The sequence below is a fragment of the Epinephelus fuscoguttatus genome, linkage group LG2, assembly GCF_011397635.1.
Source record: "Epinephelus fuscoguttatus linkage group LG2, E.fuscoguttatus.final_Chr_v1".
Taxonomy (NCBI): Eukaryota; Metazoa; Chordata; class Actinopteri; order Perciformes; family Serranidae; genus Epinephelus; species Epinephelus fuscoguttatus.
The window spans coordinates 47,795,760-47,819,810 of record NC_064753.1 but is presented as its reverse complement, the minus strand read 5'-3'; the positions used below and the strand labels follow the sequence as shown (position 1 = coordinate 47,819,810).

General features: G+C 40.5%; 1 protein-coding gene and 1 long non-coding RNA gene across 2 annotated transcripts in view; one reads left to right on the top strand and one right to left on the bottom strand.

The window, feature by feature from the left end:
* The window catches only part of LOC125879973 (uncharacterized), a 119,020-nt gene that overhangs the window by 50,806 nt on the left and 44,163 nt on the right, over positions 1-24,051 (top strand). The gene's annotated exons all lie outside the window — the stretch shown is intronic.
* On the bottom strand, positions 515-20,446 carry asb7 (ankyrin repeat and SOCS box containing 7). Its single transcript, XM_049561951.1, has 4 exons — positions 20,331-20,446; positions 17,771-17,982; positions 14,171-14,776; positions 515-7,349 (listed from the first exon to the last, which is right to left on the bottom strand). The coding sequence occupies exons 1-4, from the start codon at positions 20,366-20,368 to the stop codon at positions 7,210-7,212; spliced, it is 996 nt and encodes a 331-aa protein (XP_049417908.1). The 5' UTR covers positions 20,369-20,446; the 3' UTR covers positions 515-7,209.

Genomic DNA, 24,051 nt, shown 5'->3' with positions numbered 1-24,051 from the left:
TTTCCTGCCGGGATTGTGCCACCCAAACAGGGTATTTTAAACCAAAACATGATCTTCTCCTGACCATAACCAAGTGGTGTTTGTGTCTAAATCCTAAAGGTCTGAGTGTCTAAATGTGAAATGCCAACAACTTTTCTGGCGATTGAGTTGCAGGAAGTAGGTCTGTAAACTATGATGGATCTGTATGACTAGTAGTTTCAGTAATAAAATAAATTACCTTCTTTTTTTTTTCAAATATGTTTAACCATGTGACTGCTCGTGTTTCTGTCTGACTTCTTTTTGGTGATCTGATATTAAGATGGTGAGTACAGTCTTATTAATAGTGCTAGGAACGATCTGTTGCATTCAATGATCGGATGCATCTTGTATAAAACTTAGATTCTGACCTCTAATAAGTACGCAAATTAAAAAGAACAGCTGCTATCAAAAGGACCAGCCTGTCATCTCCTTCCTCTTGAAGCTCTCACAGTAAATCCAACACACACAGAAGAAACAAAACAGCCGACAAACCTCGAAACGTTAACTTCAGTTTATTCACACATTTTGTTTTTTTTACGTTTGAAAATCTGCATATTCTGTACATTCAGTAGTTAATGGTGTGGAAGACTTACAGCCATTTGATAGCCACATAAGACATGTATGAAGTGTTTCCCTGACTGTGACGACCAAAGTCTGCTGAGGAACTGATAGGAGAAGGCAGTCGATGGATGACAAACTCATTCACACGCGATACAAAACTACTGCTGCAAAATGGCATCGTATCAAATCCAGAATCAGGAAGATGGACAGCATGGTGCATAAAACAGAACTGAGATGTGGTGGAGGACATCCTAACATGATGATATAACCTTCAGTTTTTATTCTCACGTGTGACCACTGCATTATCAACACAAGTAGTGAGCTGAAAGAGACGAGGCTGCATCCAGACTTTAGCTATTTAAGATCATCTGAAGAATTACAGTCAAATCAATTTGATTTAAGACGTTAATAAAACTACCTCAGGACCAATAATTAAAAACCCAGGCCATATACAAACATTACAAAACTCATAATCATATTGGCTATTTAAACAAACACTCACTGGATTAGTTTCATTTCAGCAACTGCCTTTTTTAGAGGATACAGCCTTAAAGTGTGTCACTGGGAAGACTGAGAGTTACTGGGCTGCACCTGAAGACACCCTACACTCATAAAGGGGAAAACAGCAATCGCACATAAAATCTTGGTTGTCAGATTGTACAATGAAGCTTTGCTGAATCTAGATGTAAAAAGGTAAGATGTGCAAGCAGAGATATGAAATCTACCGAAATCCTTTTTTCAAAATGCAGCAAAAAAAACCAAACCCTTCAGCCTTAGCGTTGATACTTAAAGAAAAAAATTCAGTATAAAGTAGCACCGAACACAGATTAGACAGCGCTCGCTAATGTGGTAGTTATGTATGTTTATGGACACTTACAATGCGTTGGACGCTGTTTTCTGTGTCATTTCGTGCTGTATTCTGGTTGGTTGGTATGTCAGAATTTGGTCCCCGATTTGTTTGTCTCATGCAAGCATGCACAGTAGGCCTGAGCAGTGTCTAATTTTTCATATCTTTCTGAAATTTCACCAGGGTACATGACTGTATTTATGGGAGGGTGCTACCAATCCTACCCCCGTCGGCGGGTTCACTATGTTCAGCAAGCTCTCTTTCAGGGGCCACACACATGCCGCATTTTTTGCGCCCTCAAATTTTTCAATTCAGACGCCCAGCAGGCGTGCTCAAATGCCAGGGTGACGCTGCCGCAGTGCACGCGTTTCTGAGTGTCTATTTGTCAGGGCGCAGCAGCTGTGCCCTGAGATAAACTGAGTTCAACTTCAACAGCATGCACCACGTTATGTGACAAGGAACAACCAATCACAGCCAACAGATATCTTTCCCGTCTTCAGTAAATATCAGTCTGTGATGAACACGGAAAAGTTGATCATTTTAGTCCTCGGACAACAGGCCTACACACACACGTCTGGAAGATCAGCTCTGCGCGCAACAGCTAGACTGCAGCACTGCAACGCTGCAGCTTTTCCATATTTATCAGACTGATATTTACAAAAGAAGCCAAAGATGATGTCGGCTATGATCGGTTGGTTTTTGTCACACGACACGTGAAACACAGTGCTGCATTCTTAGGGTGCAGTCTCGGAACCCATCGGCTGTATTCGGCGCATACAGCCTCTGGGGGCTGACTCCCGATTTTTTGGCATTCCGGTTTGATTTGGGAGGAGGAGGCGAATTTCCGTTTCCGACTTCTGTTTATATATAAGCAAATATGCTGAACCATTGCGATGGATTCAGAGTTTGCAGTGACGGCAATTATGTTCCACCTCGTTAGTTCACCGCATGGACCGTTTAACCTGGCAACAACTGCAGCCGGCTCAAACGTGATTGGTCAATATCACGCGGACTACAAACAGCCTACAACTGGAAACCAGGGCTCTTCCGCTCTTCTTCCGGAGGCAAGATCTCCGGGGTTTGCCTACAGACTCTACATTCACTGAATGTAGAGTCTGTATATAGAGACTAAGCTGAGTTCAACTTCAACAGCATGCACCACGTTATGTGACAAGGAACAACCAATCACAGCCAACAGATATCTTTCCCGTCTTCAGTAAATATCAGTCTGTGATGAACACGGAAAAGTTGATCATTTTAGTCCCTCAAACAAAAGGCCTACACACAGTGTCTGGAAGAAGATCAGCTCTGCACTCAGAATTTCAGGTAAATAGGCTGTGATACGATGCCTGTTGCTAGGCTGCAGCACTGCACTAAGATGATCAGCTTTTCCGTATTTATCAGACTGATATTTACAAAAGAAGCCAAAGATATCTGTCGGCTATGATCGGTTGGTTTTTGTCATGACATGTGGAGCACGTGCTGCATTCTAAAAGCTGAACAGTTTGTCGTAGGGTGCAGCCATTGGGCCTTGAAAAACAGGCTTGTGAGCATCTACATCTACACTGAAAACAAAGAATAGGGGGCGAAAAAAAATGCAGCCCCGAAGAGTGCCCAGCGCCTGACCTGGCATTTTCCAGGCGGTTAAAGACGCTTCATATATACAGGCCCTCACACTGCTGTGTGGTTGGTGCATCTAGTCATTAAGTGGAAGTGGAAGTAGAAGGGAAGCCGTTTCAAACATGGCGGTCGGGCTACAAAGGGGTTGCTGCACATAGTTCACCACATTGAACTTCTGGTGGTTGCCACTGGGCTTTGGCCGGTTAGACAGTGGGGGTCGCAGGAACAGAAAGAAGAAACGATGGAGGAGCTGATAATATTTGTGTTTAAACACCCAGAGATATGGTGCTAGCAACTTAAAAGGACAACCACAAGCAAAGCTGAGCCTGGGATCACATTTTCACCAAACTCCAGATGACTGGTAAATTGTCTAACTGTGTAGAAATCTTTGGTGATTTCAGTGATTTCTATTGTCTTGCTACAGGCTAGCTTTCACTTCTGCTGGTGTTCACTGAACCACCTGCCTGACATCGCAGCCATTGGCTTGTTTGTTATTGTGTTTAACTTTTGACTCGGCCCTCTAGTACCATCTATTGGCTGTATCAATGCCAACATAAATGACGCATGGCACTATCAGAGCAGTGATGTTTAGAATGTTTGAAACAGACGTATCTATTTTCGTACGTAAAGGGGGTATAAATGAGTGTTAATGGGGTGTGTGGGAACACAAAAGACACACTGACAGTGTCCTTCATGTTCAGGGAAAAGATTTGGGGAAGCCTTTAAAAACTTAAACGGGTCCTGTCAATCTGTTGCACTGGATTCAGATTTGAAAGGCAGATTTTGATGGATGCAGCCCCTGAAACTGGACACAGGTTGTCATCTTCGTTGACCTTCATATTCAAATCCCATGTTTGTATAGTAACCCATTCACTGCCTGTTGTCTTGTTTAAAGTAACTTGCAGACAACCCTGCTAATTTAAATATAAAATGACACTGACATGTTAATGCAGATGTTAGAATGAACTCGTGAATACAACATTTTAGGAAAACCAACTTCAGGTGCCACATAATTTCACTACAAATTTTAAACACATGCAGAGACAAAGAGAAAAAATATTTCCTGTGGTGTCGGTGTTATTTAGACCCCAAATCCTACATTTTATTTTGAACTGTCAAAATTAAAAATTCACAGTATAATCTCCATGACAGAGTTACCTGCAAGAGATGATGAATTGTAAGAAAGCACCCAACATGTCTGCCGTAAAAATTAAATATTGATTCCAAATTATTTCTTGTACAACAGAGAACTCAGACACACATAAAAGTAAAAATACTTGAGTCACACCAAACAGATCACAATACTTTCCAAACTTTAAATACATTGAGAATACCAGAGATCATTGCTTAAATAAATTCTACAAAAATATCTGTTGTACATAACATATTTACATTGACTGTAGCTTCTAACGATTGTGTCAGTGTTATCCAAAACAGACCTTATTATTATCAACAGCTGCTCCAGAGAGTAAATGTGATGCTTTCAGAACATAATTCCATCACAGTGCATTTACTCCAAACTGAAATGTACTACATATAGTGTAAAAATTGATTGATTTATAGTCGATCACCGAAGATCACTCTGGTAGTATCAAATAATTACTTAAATCAAACTTAAATTCCAAAATCATTTCAAATGCATGACATATTCTTATTGGTGTCTTTATAAATAAAAATTATCCGTGCAAGTTATTTTTGCACATCAAAAGAAGAACAAACATGTGAGCAATGTTTGAGAAAATCTGATCCTGTATATGATTTTTTTTAAAGATATACTCCCTGACTTTGTTACAGCACCCAGCGGCAGCCCTAAAACTGTTGATGTTTTAAAATCAGGTCAATTCTTAAGTATCAGCAGTGAGCTAGGAAGACATTTTGTAGCCTGATAATCAAACTTGAATTTTGCTTCATTTCATTCCTCCCACTTTTAACGACCTATTCCCCCCGGCTGATTTTAGAATTTAAAGGGATAGTTTGGGTCTTTTGAAGTGGGGCTGTGTGAGGTACGTCTACACAGTCAGTCTGTCACATACAGTAGATGTCGAGGCCTTTACATGCTGAGTCCGTTTTTTTAATCCATCATCCCAAAAAAAAAAAGATTACACACAGAAACCTCGCACACTGATTCTGAAGCGTTTTATCTAACACCTTCCTTTCCTCCTTTGCTTCTCTCCACTGGAGTTACCTGTCTGACTGACATCACTCACTCCCTGTTTTTCATTTGGCACCACAGCTGCATGAGGGGGCAGAGCTGTCCTCCACACTCTGTGTGCAGTCCACATCCTCCACTCATCATAATCATCCGCCTGAATATTTCTACCTGACCTGCTGAAAGTAGCTATCTAAGTTATGATGTGATTCTGTGCGCCACGTTCCTTTGTCTTTTCACAGCTGTGACCCGCCGCCACGTTTTCTTCACTGAATTTTGGTCAAACTTCTCTAAAGGCTCTGACAGATGCAAAAAACACAGAAACCTCTTCTGAAAATTTTTATGATGGACGAAAGTTTCGGGCTCAGTGTGCCTTTACTCTGCACGCCTCCAGTTCTGAGAGTTTGAAGTCGGACATGGAAGCTAGGAAATGTACTGCTGTGGAAGGGAGCAGCAGAAAAAAACATTTTCACTGCTTTACCTTTGTGTCAGACAGTGCTTTCCGATGAGGAAATGGAGCCATTATTGCTCTCATCAAACCCAGACTCCACTGAGAGAACCAGTGATTTAACTGAGCACAGGAGCTGCTGCTCTACTGCTGCATCACTTAGGTTGTTTGTGTTACTGTGTCACTTCGGTGTTTAAAAGGGTTTGTTCGGATCTACAAGTCACACAATAACACAAACTAACTAACTGATTGAGGCAGCTGTGGACCAGCAGCTCCTGTGATCAGCAAGCCAAAATTACTGTTTTTGTCAAAGGAGTCTGGCTTTGATGAGAGCACAGATGGGAACTGAAGCTGTTAAAGGCTTCCCCATCAGAACGGGCTGTCTGACAGAAAGGTAAAGCAGAGAAAATACTGTCAATACAGCATACACTTAAATTAATATTGTCTTTTTTAGGAGGCTAAAATCCATTTTGCTGCTGTCCCCTGCCACAGCAGCACATTACTTAGCTTCTGTGTTGAATTCCAGCCTGCTTCTCCAAACTGGGGGTGTGCTTACTGACATCTACTGGATGTAATACACTGACTATGGATGAGAACCCCACTCAGAAAAAATCCAAACCATCCCTTGAACATTGGGGCTCAATTTAGGCCAGACGCATGATTAACTGTCTGAACAATCAACTATCTCAATGTTGGACGATAAGATGAATCTTTGGCAGGTCGGACATTTTTCTTTGGTTGCTCTTAATTGTAGTGAGCTTGTTTTCATGATATTAGCGTATTATTTTACATGCTGTGGCGACTGCAGTCTCTGCAGACCAACTGTCCACATCTCACACTGCACAAAGTGATACTGCTTCTCTCTTCCTACATAGCTAACTAGCTCTGATTGGTCAACTGTTTCTCTAATTGTTTCTCTAGTTGTCAATGGCACAACACAAGTGCTATCTGATTTGTAATCATTGAACCATTTGGAGATGTGGATGGTGACTTAGAGGTTTGGAACCAGGTTATTTGGGTAACAACACTCACTAATTGGGTGCGAAAACAAAATCAGAGAGTATCTTTTGGAGTGGGTTTCTTTAAAGCTATCATCGTCCAGGTAGCTCAACACTTTGCTGATTTTAAGTCAGAAAGGATCATCATTATCATGTCATCATTAGTGCATCAATTGACTTTTTTTTACTTGAGTTAAAAAAAAAAGGGGGGTGGGGTGTGTCTGCACATTTGTTCAGCAAGAACATAAATGGTAATAATGCTAACTGTGGTAACAATGCTATCTGTCAAATGAGGTTTTCTTTTTCCCACAACCGTTGCTCACATGAGATGGATTTATTTCCACTCTTCAGCTGCTGCTGTAACCGTTAAAAAAAAAGGCTGAAATGGGGAAGAGGAGCGGAGAACTCTTGAACTGGACGACCAAACTGGACTAGCTATCCTTACGCGTGTACACAACAGAGCTGTGGACATTTCTTCCAGACGAGGAGCACAGTGATTGCATAGTCTTTATAAATGATAAGAGTTTTTTAGTCACCGTCTCCTCTTCTGTTGTTGCTGTTGTTGCCTTCACACGTTGTCAAACTTATGTTTTAAATAGTCTTTCATGACCTTTGCGATCGGTAGATCCTCCAACAATTTCAAGCTTTGAAGGCCAATGCAGTTACGGATTTTTATTCGACACAAGTCTTGTAGAGTCCGAGGTTGTCCTGAAAGAAGAACAGAGACAGTTAGAACACATTGGAATTACTCCTGAGCTAATCAGTATACCTGACTGAGACATCGAGGGGGAAATTTATCCTCTGATTTTAGCTTATTGCAGATAAGTGGGCACTGGGATTTATGATGGCTGGTTAATAACAAGAAGATAAGTGTAAATGTGTCAGTGTTGGGGTCGTTTTACACCTTAATCATTACTTTTTAAAAAACGTAATTGCAGTGTGCAAAACATGCGGGTCAAAAATTACAACACAAAAGTGCCAAAAACTGCAGTTCCTCTAATGGCCACTTGAGGCTGGCTCCAGAGGCAGGTCAGACACAGACACTCAGATTTAAAAAGCCCAACTTTACAGCAGAAAGTAACATGTTAATAGCCTGATATAAAACCATTTTTGATCTCTGTAGCTAATTACAACATTCATGACAACGATACAGAGGTGAATTTTTACACAACTCACCCGTTAACATTTTATTCAGACTTAAGGTATGCATAATTAAGGGCAGGCCGCTTTATGCGTCAGTCTGTCTGTGAGGTGTTGCTACAGTCTGTGAGTCAGATCCCCCCCTCGCTCCTCCACAGCTCCAACCTCTTGTTCAAATATGGTCACTTCTGACTCCAAAACAAAAAGACAGCGATGACCAATATGCCGGACTCGAGGCTTCAAAACTGGAGTTCACAAACCAATTGGTGATGTCACGGTAACTATGTCCATTATTTTTACAGTCGCTGACGAAGACACAAGAGCTTCCAACAAATGTAATTTAATTTAATATATGGTTACTCGGTTAAGTGCAATGATTTGAGACTTAAAAAACAATGACTTGATCTGATTTTCACCAGAGAAATTTAAAGCTATAGTGCGTAACTTCTGTCGCCTCCCAGCGGATAATGCGTTATTACAACTAATAAGCCGGTAGCACTTCCATGTACACAGAGTAACACTCGCCACACACCGTGTACACAGAGTAACACTTGCCTTTGTGGTAGGATCCACTTCTGAACTGTGTCTCGGCCGCTTCTCTGCCATGTTGCTTTCTCTTTCTACCTGCATTCTACCTCTTGCTATGACACTCTCCGCTCTTCCTCCCCCTCCCTTCTTGTTGTGAGGAAGCATTTCCTGTGCACCAGCGCGGGAATGTCGCCGGTCAACACGCATACTAAAAATGATATATATTGAAAAATACCGCGAGATGTTAAAGGAGCCGATCGGCTTAATCAGCATTGTGTCATCTCCTCTGTCATTTACGGACCTGTAGAAGTTACGCACTATAGCTTTAAGTGTCTCAAAAATTTAAAACTGAGGCATGTTACGCCCTTAGCTAATGTCAGATTAGCTAACTGATGATATTAGAGAAAATATTAGGTGAGCAGAATACCCTTCTCGGTACATATCTTTATCACAACTCTTTAATATCAAGAACGGTTTTCTGTTGAAAATATGAACATCAGCAGACACATCCTTATCACATTTTCAAACCCTTAAATATCAAAATTGCTATCAGTGGTACAACTCGCAGCTGCGTCTACACCGAAGTTACTGGAACAAATTCATGTTTCGAAAAGGTTTGTCTTCATAGTTAAACACAGAGATGTGTGATCACCTCCCCTCTCTCAGTCCTAACTTCCTCAACAAAATAATTATTCACATGATGGAAAAAATTTGGTCAATGAGTTTTTTTGCATAATGAAAACTAACAGCCCAGCATTTCAAACACAGATGGTTTAAAAAGATGAGTTTCAGTATATGGAAAACTAAAAGCATTAAAGCCCCATCATAAAAAAAGTATGACTTTGGCATGTTCTAGTGGTTTTTACAAAAAAAGACACTGTTACCGAGGGCTGTCTCAATATCTTAATGCTGTATATCCACCATCAAGCTCAAATGTTCCTCTCTCAGCCGTATGGTTTTCCCAAAGCCTTCCACAGGCATTAATCAGCATCCCAAATCACCCAGTATCCACTCTGTTATCAGCTGGATGCAAAGAGTTGGGAAAATCCCCCTGATTCCAGGAAGTGATGTGTGTGTGGGGGGGTGTTATCAGTCTGATGTGGGTACAGTGACTCCTCTGCTATGGACATTTCCCTCCCTCCACCACAACAAACACCAATACGATGAGACAGAAATGTGGGCAGAAGGTGACATTAAATTAAAGTTCCAGGTACTTTCAGGAGGTGGTGGCAGTGCTGTCGGTCCTGATGTGAAACACCAACACAGCTGAACAGCACAGGGAAAAAATATTAAGATGAAATTTAACCTGTCACAATAAGTACTTTTGTTGGGTGATACATTTTCCCAGAAATAATTGTTATAAATGATGTTGTTGTCATTTTAAGACAAAATGACAACATAATAGCGTAATCAGGGTGTCAACAAGTATCGGACGGTTAAATTTAATGATGTTTAAGACCCTATCAAGACACCTTTTCACCAAATTTAGGACAGGTTTTTTTTTTTTTTTTAGACAAATCATGTTTTAACTTATTTAAGCATCGCAGGTAAGTGGTATATATGTGCAGAGATGAGTGTTATGTATGAATATGGTTATTAGAGTGAGTTAAGTTGATCTACATTTTGCCAACAGGTACAGTTTTTAAAAGATTTGTAACGTTAGAAATGTGGACTTTTACAAAGAAAGGCATCACTCATTTTCACAAAATAAATTAAAAGATGTATAAATGAAATAAGTTAAAATTCTTGTTGCAGTTAAGACCTCACAAATTCAAATTTAAGACTATTTAATTACTTTTAAGGCCTCATTGTTTTAAAATTGAATTTAAGACATTTTAAGACTTGTTAAGGACCCAACACCCTGATAATAACACAAATACACCCTTTCAAGGAACAATGAACTTTCAAGAAGAATATTCAAAAACTGGAATTGAAATATGAACAAATATTAAACCTATTTTTAAAGAAGTATCTAACACCTGTTAATGTGAGAAAGTATATATCAAACTGTAGTACCTCTAGAGGAGAAGCCCAAAATTACTCAGCTTGAGACTTAATACAAATTTTGGCCGACAAAACCAAAACTAAGTGATGCCTCTTGCGACTAATAGACAAGTTTAGCAAAGCTTTGGAAACACTGCAGTTACTTCCATAATCCAGGCTGTTTACTGGTGGATTTACAGAAGTTGTTGGAGGGTAAAAATACAAACGACTGACATTTTGGCTTGTTACCAGGGGTCAGTAAGCTAACGACTATCACGACTGTCTTTCACTCCAAAAGTGTAGCTGCAGGCTAACAGTAAACTCCACTGTGTTGTCTATGAAGTGTCCTTTTATTTTTCTGTGAACTGCAAAAGTTGGCCGGGGTAAAAGGGGAAAAAAGGAAGAATCACTGCGCCCAAGGGTCATGATGGTCAAGAAAACCCTGTTGTTTATTCAGGCATCACACTGGCTAAAACAGTGGTTCCCAACTGGTGGGTCACAGTCCAAAAGTGGGTCGCAGGTCCATTCTGAATGGACCGCATGTGACTCAAGAAAGTGTCAAGTTTGTACAAAAAACACACTTTATTTTGAAGTACAGTGAATTTGCAGCACAGTGCTTTTATTTTGAAGGGCTATGTCTCCTGTAGAGTGAGTGACTAACAGACAGCTACTTAGCAGAGACAGTAAACTAGCTTGATGGCCAAACGCAAGTTGGTGAATATATTAAACTGTGTGGACTTAAAATAATGAGTAAAGAGAAATCTGGACCCCGTACGTGGACCACTTGGGAACCACTGTGATAAAATATTGGTGATGTTGTCATGTAAACACAACGGACAATACTGAGGTCAGCAAAATGATCAATGTCAAGTCCATAAACTGTACGGTAAGTAGATTTTGTCAGGCTTAGAGGAAGGGTGGGGAGAGGGAGACAGCATGAACGTAAAAAAACGTAAATGATTTCAGAGGCACTGGATAATTTACACAATATTATCATATGTGTATTATTAACATGATATTTCATATTTAAATATCACCGTTATCGTCAATACCAGTATCTTAAAACATCCCCAGTTCCCCACAGCCAGAGAATAGGAATTATGCAGCTAATACAATCATTGTAGCCTCAGGCGGACAGGCTGCCAGAGTCATCACTGCACGCTCTATGGGAGGCAGCATTGTGCCTTTTTAATGATTCATGGAGTCTGCAGATCACAAAGCTAGAGTTTAATGGCAAAGATGACACAGATATCTATGTGACACTTTCTCTGGGTGGAGTATGTCTGAGATTTTGCTTGAAGTTGTAATCACTGTATGAGCGCAGTTGTGCATGGTGCGGTCTTTGACGTGTGCAGCGGTTGAAAGGAGCTGTGCGCCTGTCATACTGTGAGACAAGCCTTTCATGGCATATGAGTTAATCCAGGAGGCAGAGGTGTAATCAATAACCCAGCAGATATGTGATCTGGCTGAGGGTTTGGAGTCTCTGAAAGGGCTTGTCTGAATCAGTGCACAGCTCTTTGATATCTTTGATATCAAAGTGCAGGGGGCAGCGGAGGAATGCAGCCATTGTTCCCTGTAAATCATAATGCTTCAGGTAATGTGCTCTCCTGTTCCTCCACCCTGGGATTGTTCTCTGACTGAACAGTAGTCATTAGAACCTTGTGCTGGCAAGCAGCCCTCTTTCACTCTTTACATTTCTCGACTTTTTCCTCTTCTCATCTTACAATAAAAGGCTCCATCACTTTTTGTCCTAAACTTGGGATACTTTTCGACACCCCATCCATACTCACAGATTTCTTTTCACTAGTGCGGTGCCGGTTTAAAACATGCCTGCCCTGAACGGTCAGATTGAGCTTCTCAAAAACCATTCATCCAAACAACTTCACACCACAACAATGCATGAGTGTACATGTCATCTGCCAACAGCTAGCTACCTGGGGACCAGGCAGTTTGTGGGTCAAAAACATTAATACCAGCCATAGACTGAACATAAAGATTGACGCCATGACAGCTGCCCAAAAGTGAAGCCGAAACATCTCGACCGCCACCTGGTGGCTGGCTGCAGTACAGGTCATGTACTGGTCATGTGAACTCCGTCACATGAAAACCCGTAAACCCCAGCTTGAAAGACTTTACAAAAAAAAAAAACAGTCTCACAGTCCATTTCCATGCCTATGCAGACCACCTTTCAAACTACAAAGACGCCCTCACTGCCGCCCGGTCTTACTACTACTCACAGCTCATTCACTCTGGCTCCAATAACACCAAGACTCTCTTTTCCACCGTCAATAAACTCCTCAAACCCTGTGACAACACCCTCTCCTCCATCACAACTGACAAATGCAACTCCTTCCTGGCATTTTTTCAATCAAAGATCGAAACCATCTACACTCAACTCAGCAACCACCCCCCCTAGTCTCTCCGGCATTCACCGCCTCCACCACCACTCAACCACTGTCACACTTCACCCCTGTCTCCCCCCTGGATCTCCTCCGCATCATCTCCAAGATGAAAAGTTCCACTTCCATCCTGGACCCCATACCATCCTCCATTATCAAAGCCTGCCTCCCAACTATCTCCCCACTCATCACTACCATCATTAACTCCTCCCTCACCTCTGGCTCTATCCCTAAATCCCTGAAACTGGCCGCTGTCACCCCCATCCTCAAAATCACTAACGACCTCCTCCTCTCTGCCGACTCTGGCCACCTCAACATACTCATCCTCCTCGACCTCACTGCTGCCTTTGACACCATCAATCACACCACTCTGATGTCCCACCTACAAACTTCCCTCAACATCACTGGCTCTGCTCTCTCCTGGCTCAAATCATACCTCACCAACAGACATCAGTTCATCCACGTCAACAACTGCACCTCTGCCACCGTCCCCCTGCTTCAAGGTGTCCCTCAGGGCTCGGTGCTTGGTCCTCTCCTTTTCATCATCTACCTACTCCCCCTTGGTTCCATCATCTGTTGTCATGGTCTCCATTTCCACTGCTACGCTGACGACATCCAAATCTACATCTCCACAAAATCCATCACCCCGGCCACCCGCTCTACCCTCACCAACTGTCTGACTGAACTCCAATCATGGCTGCAAGCCAACTTCCTCAAACTCAACTGTGACAAATCTGAAATAATACTCATCGGCCCAAAATCCTTCTTTACAGCAACACAAAACTTCACCCTCAGCATTGACAACACCACCCTCTCTCCCTCCCCATTCATCTGCAACCTTGGTATCATCTTTGACAATAACCTCTCATTTGAACATCACATTAGCCGCCAAACTGCCTTCTTTCACCTTAGAAACATTGCCCGTCTCTGTCCATTACTTTCCTTCTCTGCCACTGAAACTGTCATCCATGCTTTCATCACCTCAAGACTGGACTACTGCAACAGCATCCTCTACGGCTCATCATCCAAAGTCCTCAACAAACTTCAGTACATCCAAAACTCTGCTGCCCGCCTCCTCACCCACACCAGCTCCCGTGAACATATAACCCCTGTCCTGCAAAACCTACACTGGCTCCCTGTCCCGTACAGAATCAGTTTCAAGATCCTCCTCCTCACCCACAAAGCCCTCCACAGCCAGGCCCCCTCCTACCTCACGGACATGCTCCACCACCACACTCCCTCCCGCAACCTTCGATCATCCGACAAAAACCTCCTCTCTCCTCCACACAGGACCAAGCTCCGAACCTGGGGTGACAGAGCCTTCTCCATAGCCGCCCCCTCCCTCTGGAACACCCTCCCTATACACATCCGTGACTGTCCAAATCCATCCACCTTCAAATCACTCCTCATGACTCAACATGATATGTCAGGTTGTACGACATGCTTGTGTGATGAGTGATGTGACTGTGTGAGACTCACTTGTGACCTCCTGTAGGAAGTCCAGGCAGGGCCGGCTGATCCCAGACATGCTAACAGACACAGCTACCGGCGTCTGGCCCTCGTAGTTCCTGGTGTTGGTATCGGCTCCGTACGCGTAGAGCATCTGGGCGCACAACACATCATCCCTGAGGGCAGACAGGTGCAGGGGCGTCTGACCGTCCTCAAGACGTCCAAGATTAGTGTCCGCCCCCCTCTGCAGGAACATGCGGCAGTACGAGTGATTGCCTTTTATGACGGCATACCGCAACAGGAAGCCATTTTGAATGTCAATGTTGGCACTGTGGTCCAGGAGGATCCGTACGCAGCTGGAACGCTCCCGAATGATGGCCAGCTGTAGTGGTGTGGTCCCTTTGTCACTCAGCGGGTCCACCTCGGCCCTGAATTCGAGGAGGAGACGTACAAACGAGTCTCGGCCGTAGTGGGCAGCCACGTGCAGTGGCGTCCAGCCATCGTTGCTTTTTGCATTTATAATGTCACTGCGATACTCCGATTCCAGCATCAGCCGGGCGATGCGGGCTCTGCCGTGCATAGCAGCGTAGTGAAGTGCTGTGAAGCCACCAATAAAGTCCTTCACTGTGGGGTCGGCTGGACAGAGGAGAGTGGAAAGAGTGGAAAGGAGAGGAAAGTTAATACAGCAGGAGATGTGCTTTGTGCTGTGGGTGACATGAATGGTGATCAGCTGGGACTCTACGGTCAATCTAAACTTTAATCTGTCAAAAAGAACATCTTCACACGTTCACCTGAATTGTTTTAATGTACAGTCCTCTCTAGCTATTACACTAAAGGTCAACTTTTACACTTGACAAATGCAGTGCACCGGAGTTTAGACACAACTAGACATTATGACCAGGCAACTGATTCCCTGAGTGTGAAACCTTTAAACCTGCTTTAACTGTTTAGATCAATTTTAAATGGATTACATGACTTTAGAGCAAGAGACAGAACAGTTTTTATACAGTGGTACCAACAGTCATTTCCAGGACATTTCATATCATTTTGTGGAGGAGAAACAGTTCATCACTGGCAGCTGGACAGTATTCCAGAGAAGTGACGTCTTCATAACCACAACAACTTTATTATGTGGTAATGTGTCAGGCTTGATATTACAGTTTTTGTTTCTAACTAGCCAAAACTAAACTGACTCAGCTTTAAGGTTTACTTTAAAGGAATACATCAACCCAAAAATGACAATTTGTATATTAATGACTCACTGTGTGTGTTGTGTTATATTCGTGAGAAAATTGTTTTTTCTCCAGTGCTTCCAAGTTGAACAGTGAATCCAAAAAAGGCATTAGCATTGTTCAGGAGTTAACCCTTTGAAACCTGAGCAAATTGGCTTTATTTCTTTAAAAAACATCAGAAGAAGGTAGGGTTGGGTACCGAAACTCGGTACTTTTTGTACTTGGTACCGATACACGTTGGTACTACCGAGTACTGATTCACTTAAAATGAAACGGTGCCAAATTTCGGTACCTGAGGTGGAGGCGGAGCGAGAGCGCATGACTCGCACCTCAGACTCAGCAACAATGGCGACAAAAACAATGTGCAGACAAAAGTTAAGGTGCAGCACTGTTCCTAAATGTTGTCATCACACCCGTTCTTCTCTGTGGATTTTCTCCGTGACCGTGCGTCATAGCGAGAAGCCACGCCTATCAGCAGAAACAGCAGAATTGTAGCTTTCCGACAAGGCCAAGCACTTGTCGGTAATCCAATGTTTTCACAGCGAAAAATTACAATAAAATGATGTATAACAGAGCTTTCATACAGCTCTGCACACACATAACTCTTGGATGGATTACTCGCGAATGCAGGCTCGCACAGAAATGCCACGCATATCACATGAAAGCGCAGGACCACAGCTTTCTGCTGATACCACACACATCATTGTGCTGTCATCCCATCACGCTCTAAATCCAGATCAATTGTCTACAAAATAAAAACCTGACGAATTTCTTCACAACCCATTATACAGATCTTGTTATCAGTCACTTCATATAGTGAGGAATATCGTATCTTACCACGTCTTAGGCTTGCATGTGTTTCTCCCTGTCTATCCACATTTGTAGTCCGGCTTTCAAGATGCAAATATCTCCATATTGTCCAGTTGACACTCCATCAAACTTTGTATGACAAGAACCCCCCCCCCCCCAATTGCCAGATTCCAGAGAGTCTAAAGAAAATAAAATCTAAGAATTTAGGCACAAAGATTTGTTTTTTTCATTGATATAAAAATTAATATAAAATACAGGCACATAGAAGGACATGAAAGGACATTGTCCTGAAAAAAAAAACAAGATATAGCATGTGTGCCTTTATAATGACTGTGATATGAGCTTAAAAGTAAAGACAGTAAAAATACCCCAAAAAGGCCTAGGGCCCATAGGGTTAAAAAGTAATGAAATAAGGTACCGTTTGGTACCGGTACCGAATTCCAGATACCGATACCGGTACCTTATCGGTTCAATTATGAACGGTACCCAACCCTAGAAGAAGGTAATAAGCAACAAAAGAAGAAATGACCCGAAAAATATCAAGAGATTAATAAAAAGAGAAAATTAAAAACAAGAAATTAGGAAAAAAAAGACAAAGAAAAATTAATAATTTAATAATAATAATAATTTAAAAATGTAATAACATTAATTATAAATATAGTTTTCCATAGCTCTTTCTTTTTTCCCAAGTTTTTTTTTGTAAAACAACTTTCTACATTTTTTTTTTTTTTTTAGCAGTTTGTGGGACATTTCTTTTTCTCACCAAGTTTCTGAAAGAAATTGCACCAAGTTGCTCAGGGTTCAAAGGTTTAAAGTAAATGGAGACTTCATTTAACAACAGCAAAACTACATCAAAACACCTGTTTATAAACTCGCACACAACTCATGCAGTATAATCTATATCTCATATATCCAATCGTATGCTCGGTTGTTCCAGAACACATGCATTTTCACACTGTGACTAACTGATAAAACAAATGGTCATTTTGCAGGTGAAGTATTTTCTGAAGGTTTTAAGATTTCTCTGAGCTCACAAAGTCAGATGAAATAGAGGGAATCCATTCAATAATATGAGGGGACCCACAGTTTACTTTAAGGTGTGTGCACAAATATGATACCTGATTCTGAAGTGTTTTATTGTTCTATTCATTAATTAATTAAATAACAAAACTGCCTAAAAACACAAACAGACAGATGCCTCATAGCAGCTTAAGTCTGTTGGTTAAGGAAATAAACCCCAAATGTAAAGGCCATAGTTGTATTTTAATGTTTTGTGCAACTTTTTTTACACGAACATATACAGATTTATAAAACAGATTATTCTCCATCACATTTTCTGTAGATGTAAGGCATGTATGTAAACGTAATGGGCCCCTCCCTGTACAAGATAAATGACCTAATACATGTGACATCATGTTTTACACTCTTAAACTTCAGTGGCTTTCAACTAACACAGAGGTGAGTGAAAGGTCCTCTCTTCCAGTAAAATAACGACCTCTAGTGTTCAGATCTATCATAGCACGTTGTTAACCACCAAATGAAGCCAACTAGAACAGCAGGACAAAAAGAAAAAGACAAAGCGTCTGACCTCCATGCTCCAGAAACACTCGAACACATCTCTCTTTTCCTTTGGCAGCAGAGAAGTGGAGAAGTGTCCAGCCGTTGGCGTCGCGGATCTTAGGTGAGTATCCCTGCTCCAGCATTCTCCTGACAGTGCAGACATCGCCCGCTGCCACTGCAGCCTGGATCTGCAGCTCCTCATGAAGCTCAGGGTTCCTTCTGCAGTGATGGTTCAGCATCCTGTCACATTTCGGAATGGGAATGTTCATCTGTACCTAACTTCTGTTCGGAAAAACCCATGAACACATTCTGTATGTCTTTGGGGAACTGGGTGGGTACGTTTCTGATTCAGCTGCAGAGCGTTGATCGACCTGACTGCTATGCTACGAAAATGTTCTACCATCCAAAATTATAAATGTGTTTCACATGTATGTCAGTTTTATTTCAACTGGAGTTAAACATGGTCTAATGCACACCTTGTAGATTTTTGATTTGTCTACTGATTATTTTCACAATTTATCTGATGATCTGAAAAATTCTCAGCCCAATTTCCCAGAGCCCAAAGTGATGTCTTCAAATTGCTTCTTTTGTCCCACCAGCAGTCCGAAACCCAAACACTCATCATTTACTTTTGTAAATGACAAAGTAAAGCAGCAAATTCTCACATTTAAAAAGCAAATTTTAGCTTTAAAAATGACTGAAACATTTAATCAACTGTCAAAATAGTTGGTGTTTAATTTTCTTTCGACTAACTAATCAACTAATTATTCAAGCCGTATTACAGACATAATATTAGATGACATCTTTACACACTTACATACTCTACTGTGTTTTGTCCACCTTAAACAACTGATGCAGATCTCCTTTACCACAACCAGGACCTACAATGTGATTATTTCACTGAATGTGCAAGTGAAAATTAGAGTGTGTGAAGGTGGCAAATTATTGGGCCACACCGTTGAGTTCAGACAATATAATTTGCTATTTAGCAAAGAGCAGCAAACTTTACGCCAGCGTCAACTTTCTCTGCTTAAAATGATTAAAGTCTCTAACAGCTTTTGGTGTACCAGCTGTCATTGAAGTGAGTAGCATGTTTTAGGGTTGAGGCGCTCACTGCCAGCCGGTGTCTGTTCTTCACAAAAGATCATTTTCAAGGAAAGAAACTCCGTTCTGTGACACTGTACAGTCATTTTGACTGACGGCTGATATATTGGCTGATACACAGGTTCAGCAGATTGACGTTGGTAATAATAGAAAAAACATAAAATGACACACCGTAAATTACATGCTGAAAAAACAAAACAAGTTAATGGTTCCCACACATTTTTACCAACCAATTTTCAAAACTTTTACATTATATTTTACACCATTCCCGTTACTTTAAGTAGTTGAAAAAATACCCTGCCTCGACACCTCTTTGACAACAAACAATTTTTAGTAGGGAGCATTTCCAAATGTGGACAGTTACGTACACTTTATTTTCCCACAACTAAATTTGGCCTCTATTCCACTCCGCACCAAAATGTTAGTGGGTTTTGGTGGATAAGCAAACTGCTCATGCTTGCTAACTTTCCTTGCACGTCACACATTCCTGCCGCCAACTAGCTGTACACACCAGTGTGTGTATCTTGAGATACCAGTGATGTTTCAACAATCACGCAATGCAGCAATAGATTTTAAATTAGTAATGAAGGAACGTATTTTGCACAATGTTGGACATGATTTAAACAATAGCTGAAACACTGTCTATTCAAAACATTCTGTAAATTCCAAACCATTTCCAGGCCTGGAAAATAGTTTTTCTAATTTCCTAACTTTTCCAGTAATTTCATGACAGTGAGAACTCTGTATTTATTACAAAAGGGATTTGTTTGCTTTGTTGCTTAGCATTCAATAAGCTCGGCTGTGATTTAGAAAACATTCAGCACAAGTAGGTTTCAGTTTTCTGATTTTCTGGTGCACAGTATTAACAACTGCTAAAAGATTTGGAGATACGGAACAAATTATGCACTTTGTGTTATAATTCTGTCTGGTTACACCTCAACTATCACAAAAAATGTGTCAGCCTCTAATTGTAAAAATATAAACTATATCATAGAGCATTTGCTTACAGCTTTAGCAGAAATTGGACTTAGGCTACATTTGATTTGTTCCCTATGTGACTTTAAGTGGCACCTGCCGACATGACTGACAAACTGACTTCACGTCTGCAGATATTAGTGTCGCGCTGCTGAGATAGTTCAAGCAGGGTGGTTAGACATTGACCTCTTCAGTTTGTAACTCTTTCCTTAGTCAGAACTGAAATGAGGCAAATGGGACACCTTCATGTAGAAGCTGTCTGGGCTACATTTTAGAGTACACCTAGGCCCAGAATCATAGAGGCATATTAAATCATGGGTTCTGAGGACACAGCTAATGACTACATAATGCTGTTCCAGACCACACAGGTTTAACTCTGACTTTAAGCTACTGACTGAGCAACAGACCTGAGAAGCTCAACTACTTGTTTCGCTGGGTGAAATTACTGTTTTTTATTGAAGTATTTGAATTTCTTTAATTGACCACTCTTAAATAAGAGGACTGTGTACCTTTTGACAAGCTGAAGAGACGGGCTTCTCTTCGTCATATCGGAGCTGCACCTGTAAATATACAGCTGCACTGTCAAGAAGGCTGAGAGAGGACGGCACTCTGTCTTCAGCTGGTGTTCCTGCAACAGACACGTGCAAAACATAGTTGTTTTTAGAAAGTCAGGAAAAAGTGTAGGAAGCTGGAAACACTGAAATAAATCACTTATTCTTGAGAATTGGGACAAAGTCTTACTTTTAGGAGGTTTTGATTTTTACTCTTCAGTTCAAGGTTGATGGAATATATTTTAAAAGATTGAAGTCATGGCTATTAAACATTGTAAAGGTCTAACCTCTCAGTGATTTTTTTTCTTGAATAGCATTGATAGTGGATGTCAGAGGTCAAGACCTGACTGATCTAGCATCTTTCCAAATTGACAAAAAAAGTTCTATATTTATTAAATTCACTGTGGTTGTTGTGAGGAGCCATTTTATTTTTCAAGGTTCTCTTAATGCTCATCAAAACACACATTTTTAAACCATAATTCTTATTCATTTTTGATTTTGAAGGGCTACAGAATTGACATGTTGTAGTTAAGACACACCTGATTTAGCACACCGATAGCAATATTATTTTCCAAATTTATCAAAAAAATGTGCAGCTTATCGCTACTTGAGCGGCATTCCTGCTTTTCTGGAAACCAGAAAGTGAGACCGGAGTTCTTAGATTTAAGCTAACCATTTTTTTTTACTGCTTAAACATAGTTTATCAGTAAAAGAAATCTGGAGGTGACAAAAAACTGAGACACATCTAATACTTGCAAAAGGCGTCTGAAAGCAGCACAAGGAAAGTGATGTTGTTCCAGGGTTCAAAGGTTGAAAGGGCCAACATTTTCACAAAAAACATATCTTATAACAAAGATGAATATAGCAGCACACCTTTACATCGATGTTATCAGTACCTACTGTTAGTTTTACATTTTTAAAGCTTTTAAAACATTTTTAATTGTTTGAAGTTATGAATTAAGTCACTACACTGGCTACCTGCATCTTTCAGAACTGATTTTAAAGTTCTTTTACTTGTTTATAAAGCTTTAAATAACTTTAACCTCCACACATCAGAGATTTTCTATCATTTTAAGTTCCAGTTGACCCATAAATGTCCATTTATGTGTCCCATAAAAGTCCTGGGGAAAGCACTTTCTGTTTTTATGCTTCTTAACTGTGGACGTCACTGCCTCTGGATATTAGAAAGGACTCTGTGTATCTTTTTAATCTGGTTTGTTAATGTAAAGTAACATTGCAGTATTCATTTTTTAAGTTTTAACCATTGGTTTTTACCTGATTTTATCCCTCTAGTTTATTTTATTTATTTATTTTCTATTTTTTTCTATGGACTTTTAATTGTCTTTTTTGATAAGTTTGTACTCATTTGTGTGGTTTGCTTTTTTAATGTTTTGTTGACTTACTGTTGTAATTTTGTAGTCTTGCTAAACTTTATTTTTTTGTGTTATCCTTTAAATTGTGTCTGTGTCATTCCAGTTTTGCCACATGAAGCACTTTAGGCTGCATGTTTGTATGAAAGGTGCTAGGTAAATAAAGTTGAGTTGAATTCTTATCTAGGAAAGTGTGTTTTCAGGCGAGTTAATTAGTTTAAAAAACTAGAGCAGATCAAAATATTAAAAAAAAAAAAAATCACATTTTTCATACATAAAAATCATTGAGAAATAACATTTCACCACAGAAACGATGTTGATAAGTTTTGATGTTTTTTAGTGGGACATGATTTGTCCCAATTCTCAAAAATGGGTGACATGACCGTTTAATAATCTTTATTGATAAACCCAATCAAATATTATGGATTTGTTATGGATAAACTACCACCGCTAGCAACAACAATAGCAACGCTGAATGACAGGAGTGTCAAATGAAATTCATGTCTCAAATGCACAACTAGCTAACAAAAATAGCTTAGGTTTAAAATGAGCTAACGCCTTATAGTTAAAACAAATGACTAAACATGGTACCAAGGCGCCAAACTGTGCAGCACCTCCGGGTGAACACATACATGTTAGTTAGCTTCACCGTTTGATGAAAAACAATGGACAATAGAAAGGCTTTACCTGCTAACATGACCAACAATACAAGCCACGTACAAGTAAACAATGACGGTAACTAATGAAAACCGATGAAACCAATCAGGCAGATAAAACAGTTTGTTTCTTACATTGCAGAAAATATAATACCTGCGACATACTTCGACAAACGCCTCATTTAAGGATGTATTTATGTTAGCTAACGAAGGCTAGCCAGCAAGCTAACAAACTCACTAGCGCTAGCTCGCTAGCTTCTGTTGACTTTTCTACCGTTACTTGTGACGGTGGTTACAGATAAACCCCCGGCACACTGTGTGCACCGATATTAAAGTTAATTCTACATATGTAGTGACAAACACAACAGCTTTGATACTAAAAACACTTCACATACTTATCCGACGGATAACTTAGCCAATCAGCTTCCAGTCAGGAGGAATTGGAGTTATCAAAGATGCATATTTATGTCGTTTTCAACTCAAATCCATCACGTATCTGCAAAACTGTGCGTTAAAACTTCACTAGATGTCTGTCTCAGCAATGTTGAGCATCATTTCGCTGTTGTACAATCCGTTTTAACAACAAAGTCTCTCTGTGAGCACATCAGTTTGGCCCCGGCAGCAAAAACATTGTGATTTCCGCTTCCGATCTTTCAGAATAAAAGCATCATTCTCTCAACTCCAAACCAACTGCAAACAGTATAATTTAAAAAAAAAACTGGAAAACTAATCTCTTATGCAATATTAGCAAGAAACCTGCCAAAAAAAATCAACTTTAACTTTATTTTGTCCCTAGAGGACAATCAGTTGCACAGCAAGTAAGAACTTACATAAAAGGGACAGGAGAGAACACATAAGAAAATAAATACTCAACAATCAGGTGGAGGAAAGGGGAACCAAATACAGTGATCTAAAACAACAGAGGTCATCAACAATAGTCAACAATATCGACATCGACAACATCACCATCATGATCATACTATCTGTTATTCTTAACAGGTGGAAATCTAAGCCGAGAGCCAGAAGGCATAAACTAAAACTAAGAGAATAAGGGCTGGGAACTGTAGGAAAGGATGGCTGTAGCCTTCCTTCCTATCTGTTTATGAAACAGGACAGATAAAGTATTCTGCTGAAGCCCCAAGATCTTGCTACTCATTTTCACAATGCTACTCAGTTCATTTTTGGACCTGATGCTGAGATTCCCAAACCAGCAGAGAGAAGAGAAGGTCAAGACAGACTTAATATAAGATCTGTAAAATAGGATCATAAGGGACTTATCAATGCGAAAATAAGACAATTTCCTTAAGCATGAAAGACGTTTCTGAGAATGAAACAAACTAAAATGTCAGATAAGGTACGATAAACTTTATTAATCTCACACTTGGGAAAGTAAAGAAAAAGATAAAATGAAGAAGGCCAAAACTAAAATCAAGATAATATTAAATATTCATGTAGGCGCATGGAAGGGCAGTTAGATTTGCTCTCTCTGCCTCAGGCTTTCCTTGTCTGCATGTGGAAGGGCGGAGAGATGTGCTCTCTGTGCCTTAGGCTTTCTGCATAGGCCCGAGGAAAGGTAGAGGCCCTAGAACAGAGCCATACCACGAAATGTAATACTGAAAATGGAAATAAAGTTTTCTTTGACTAAAATGTTCC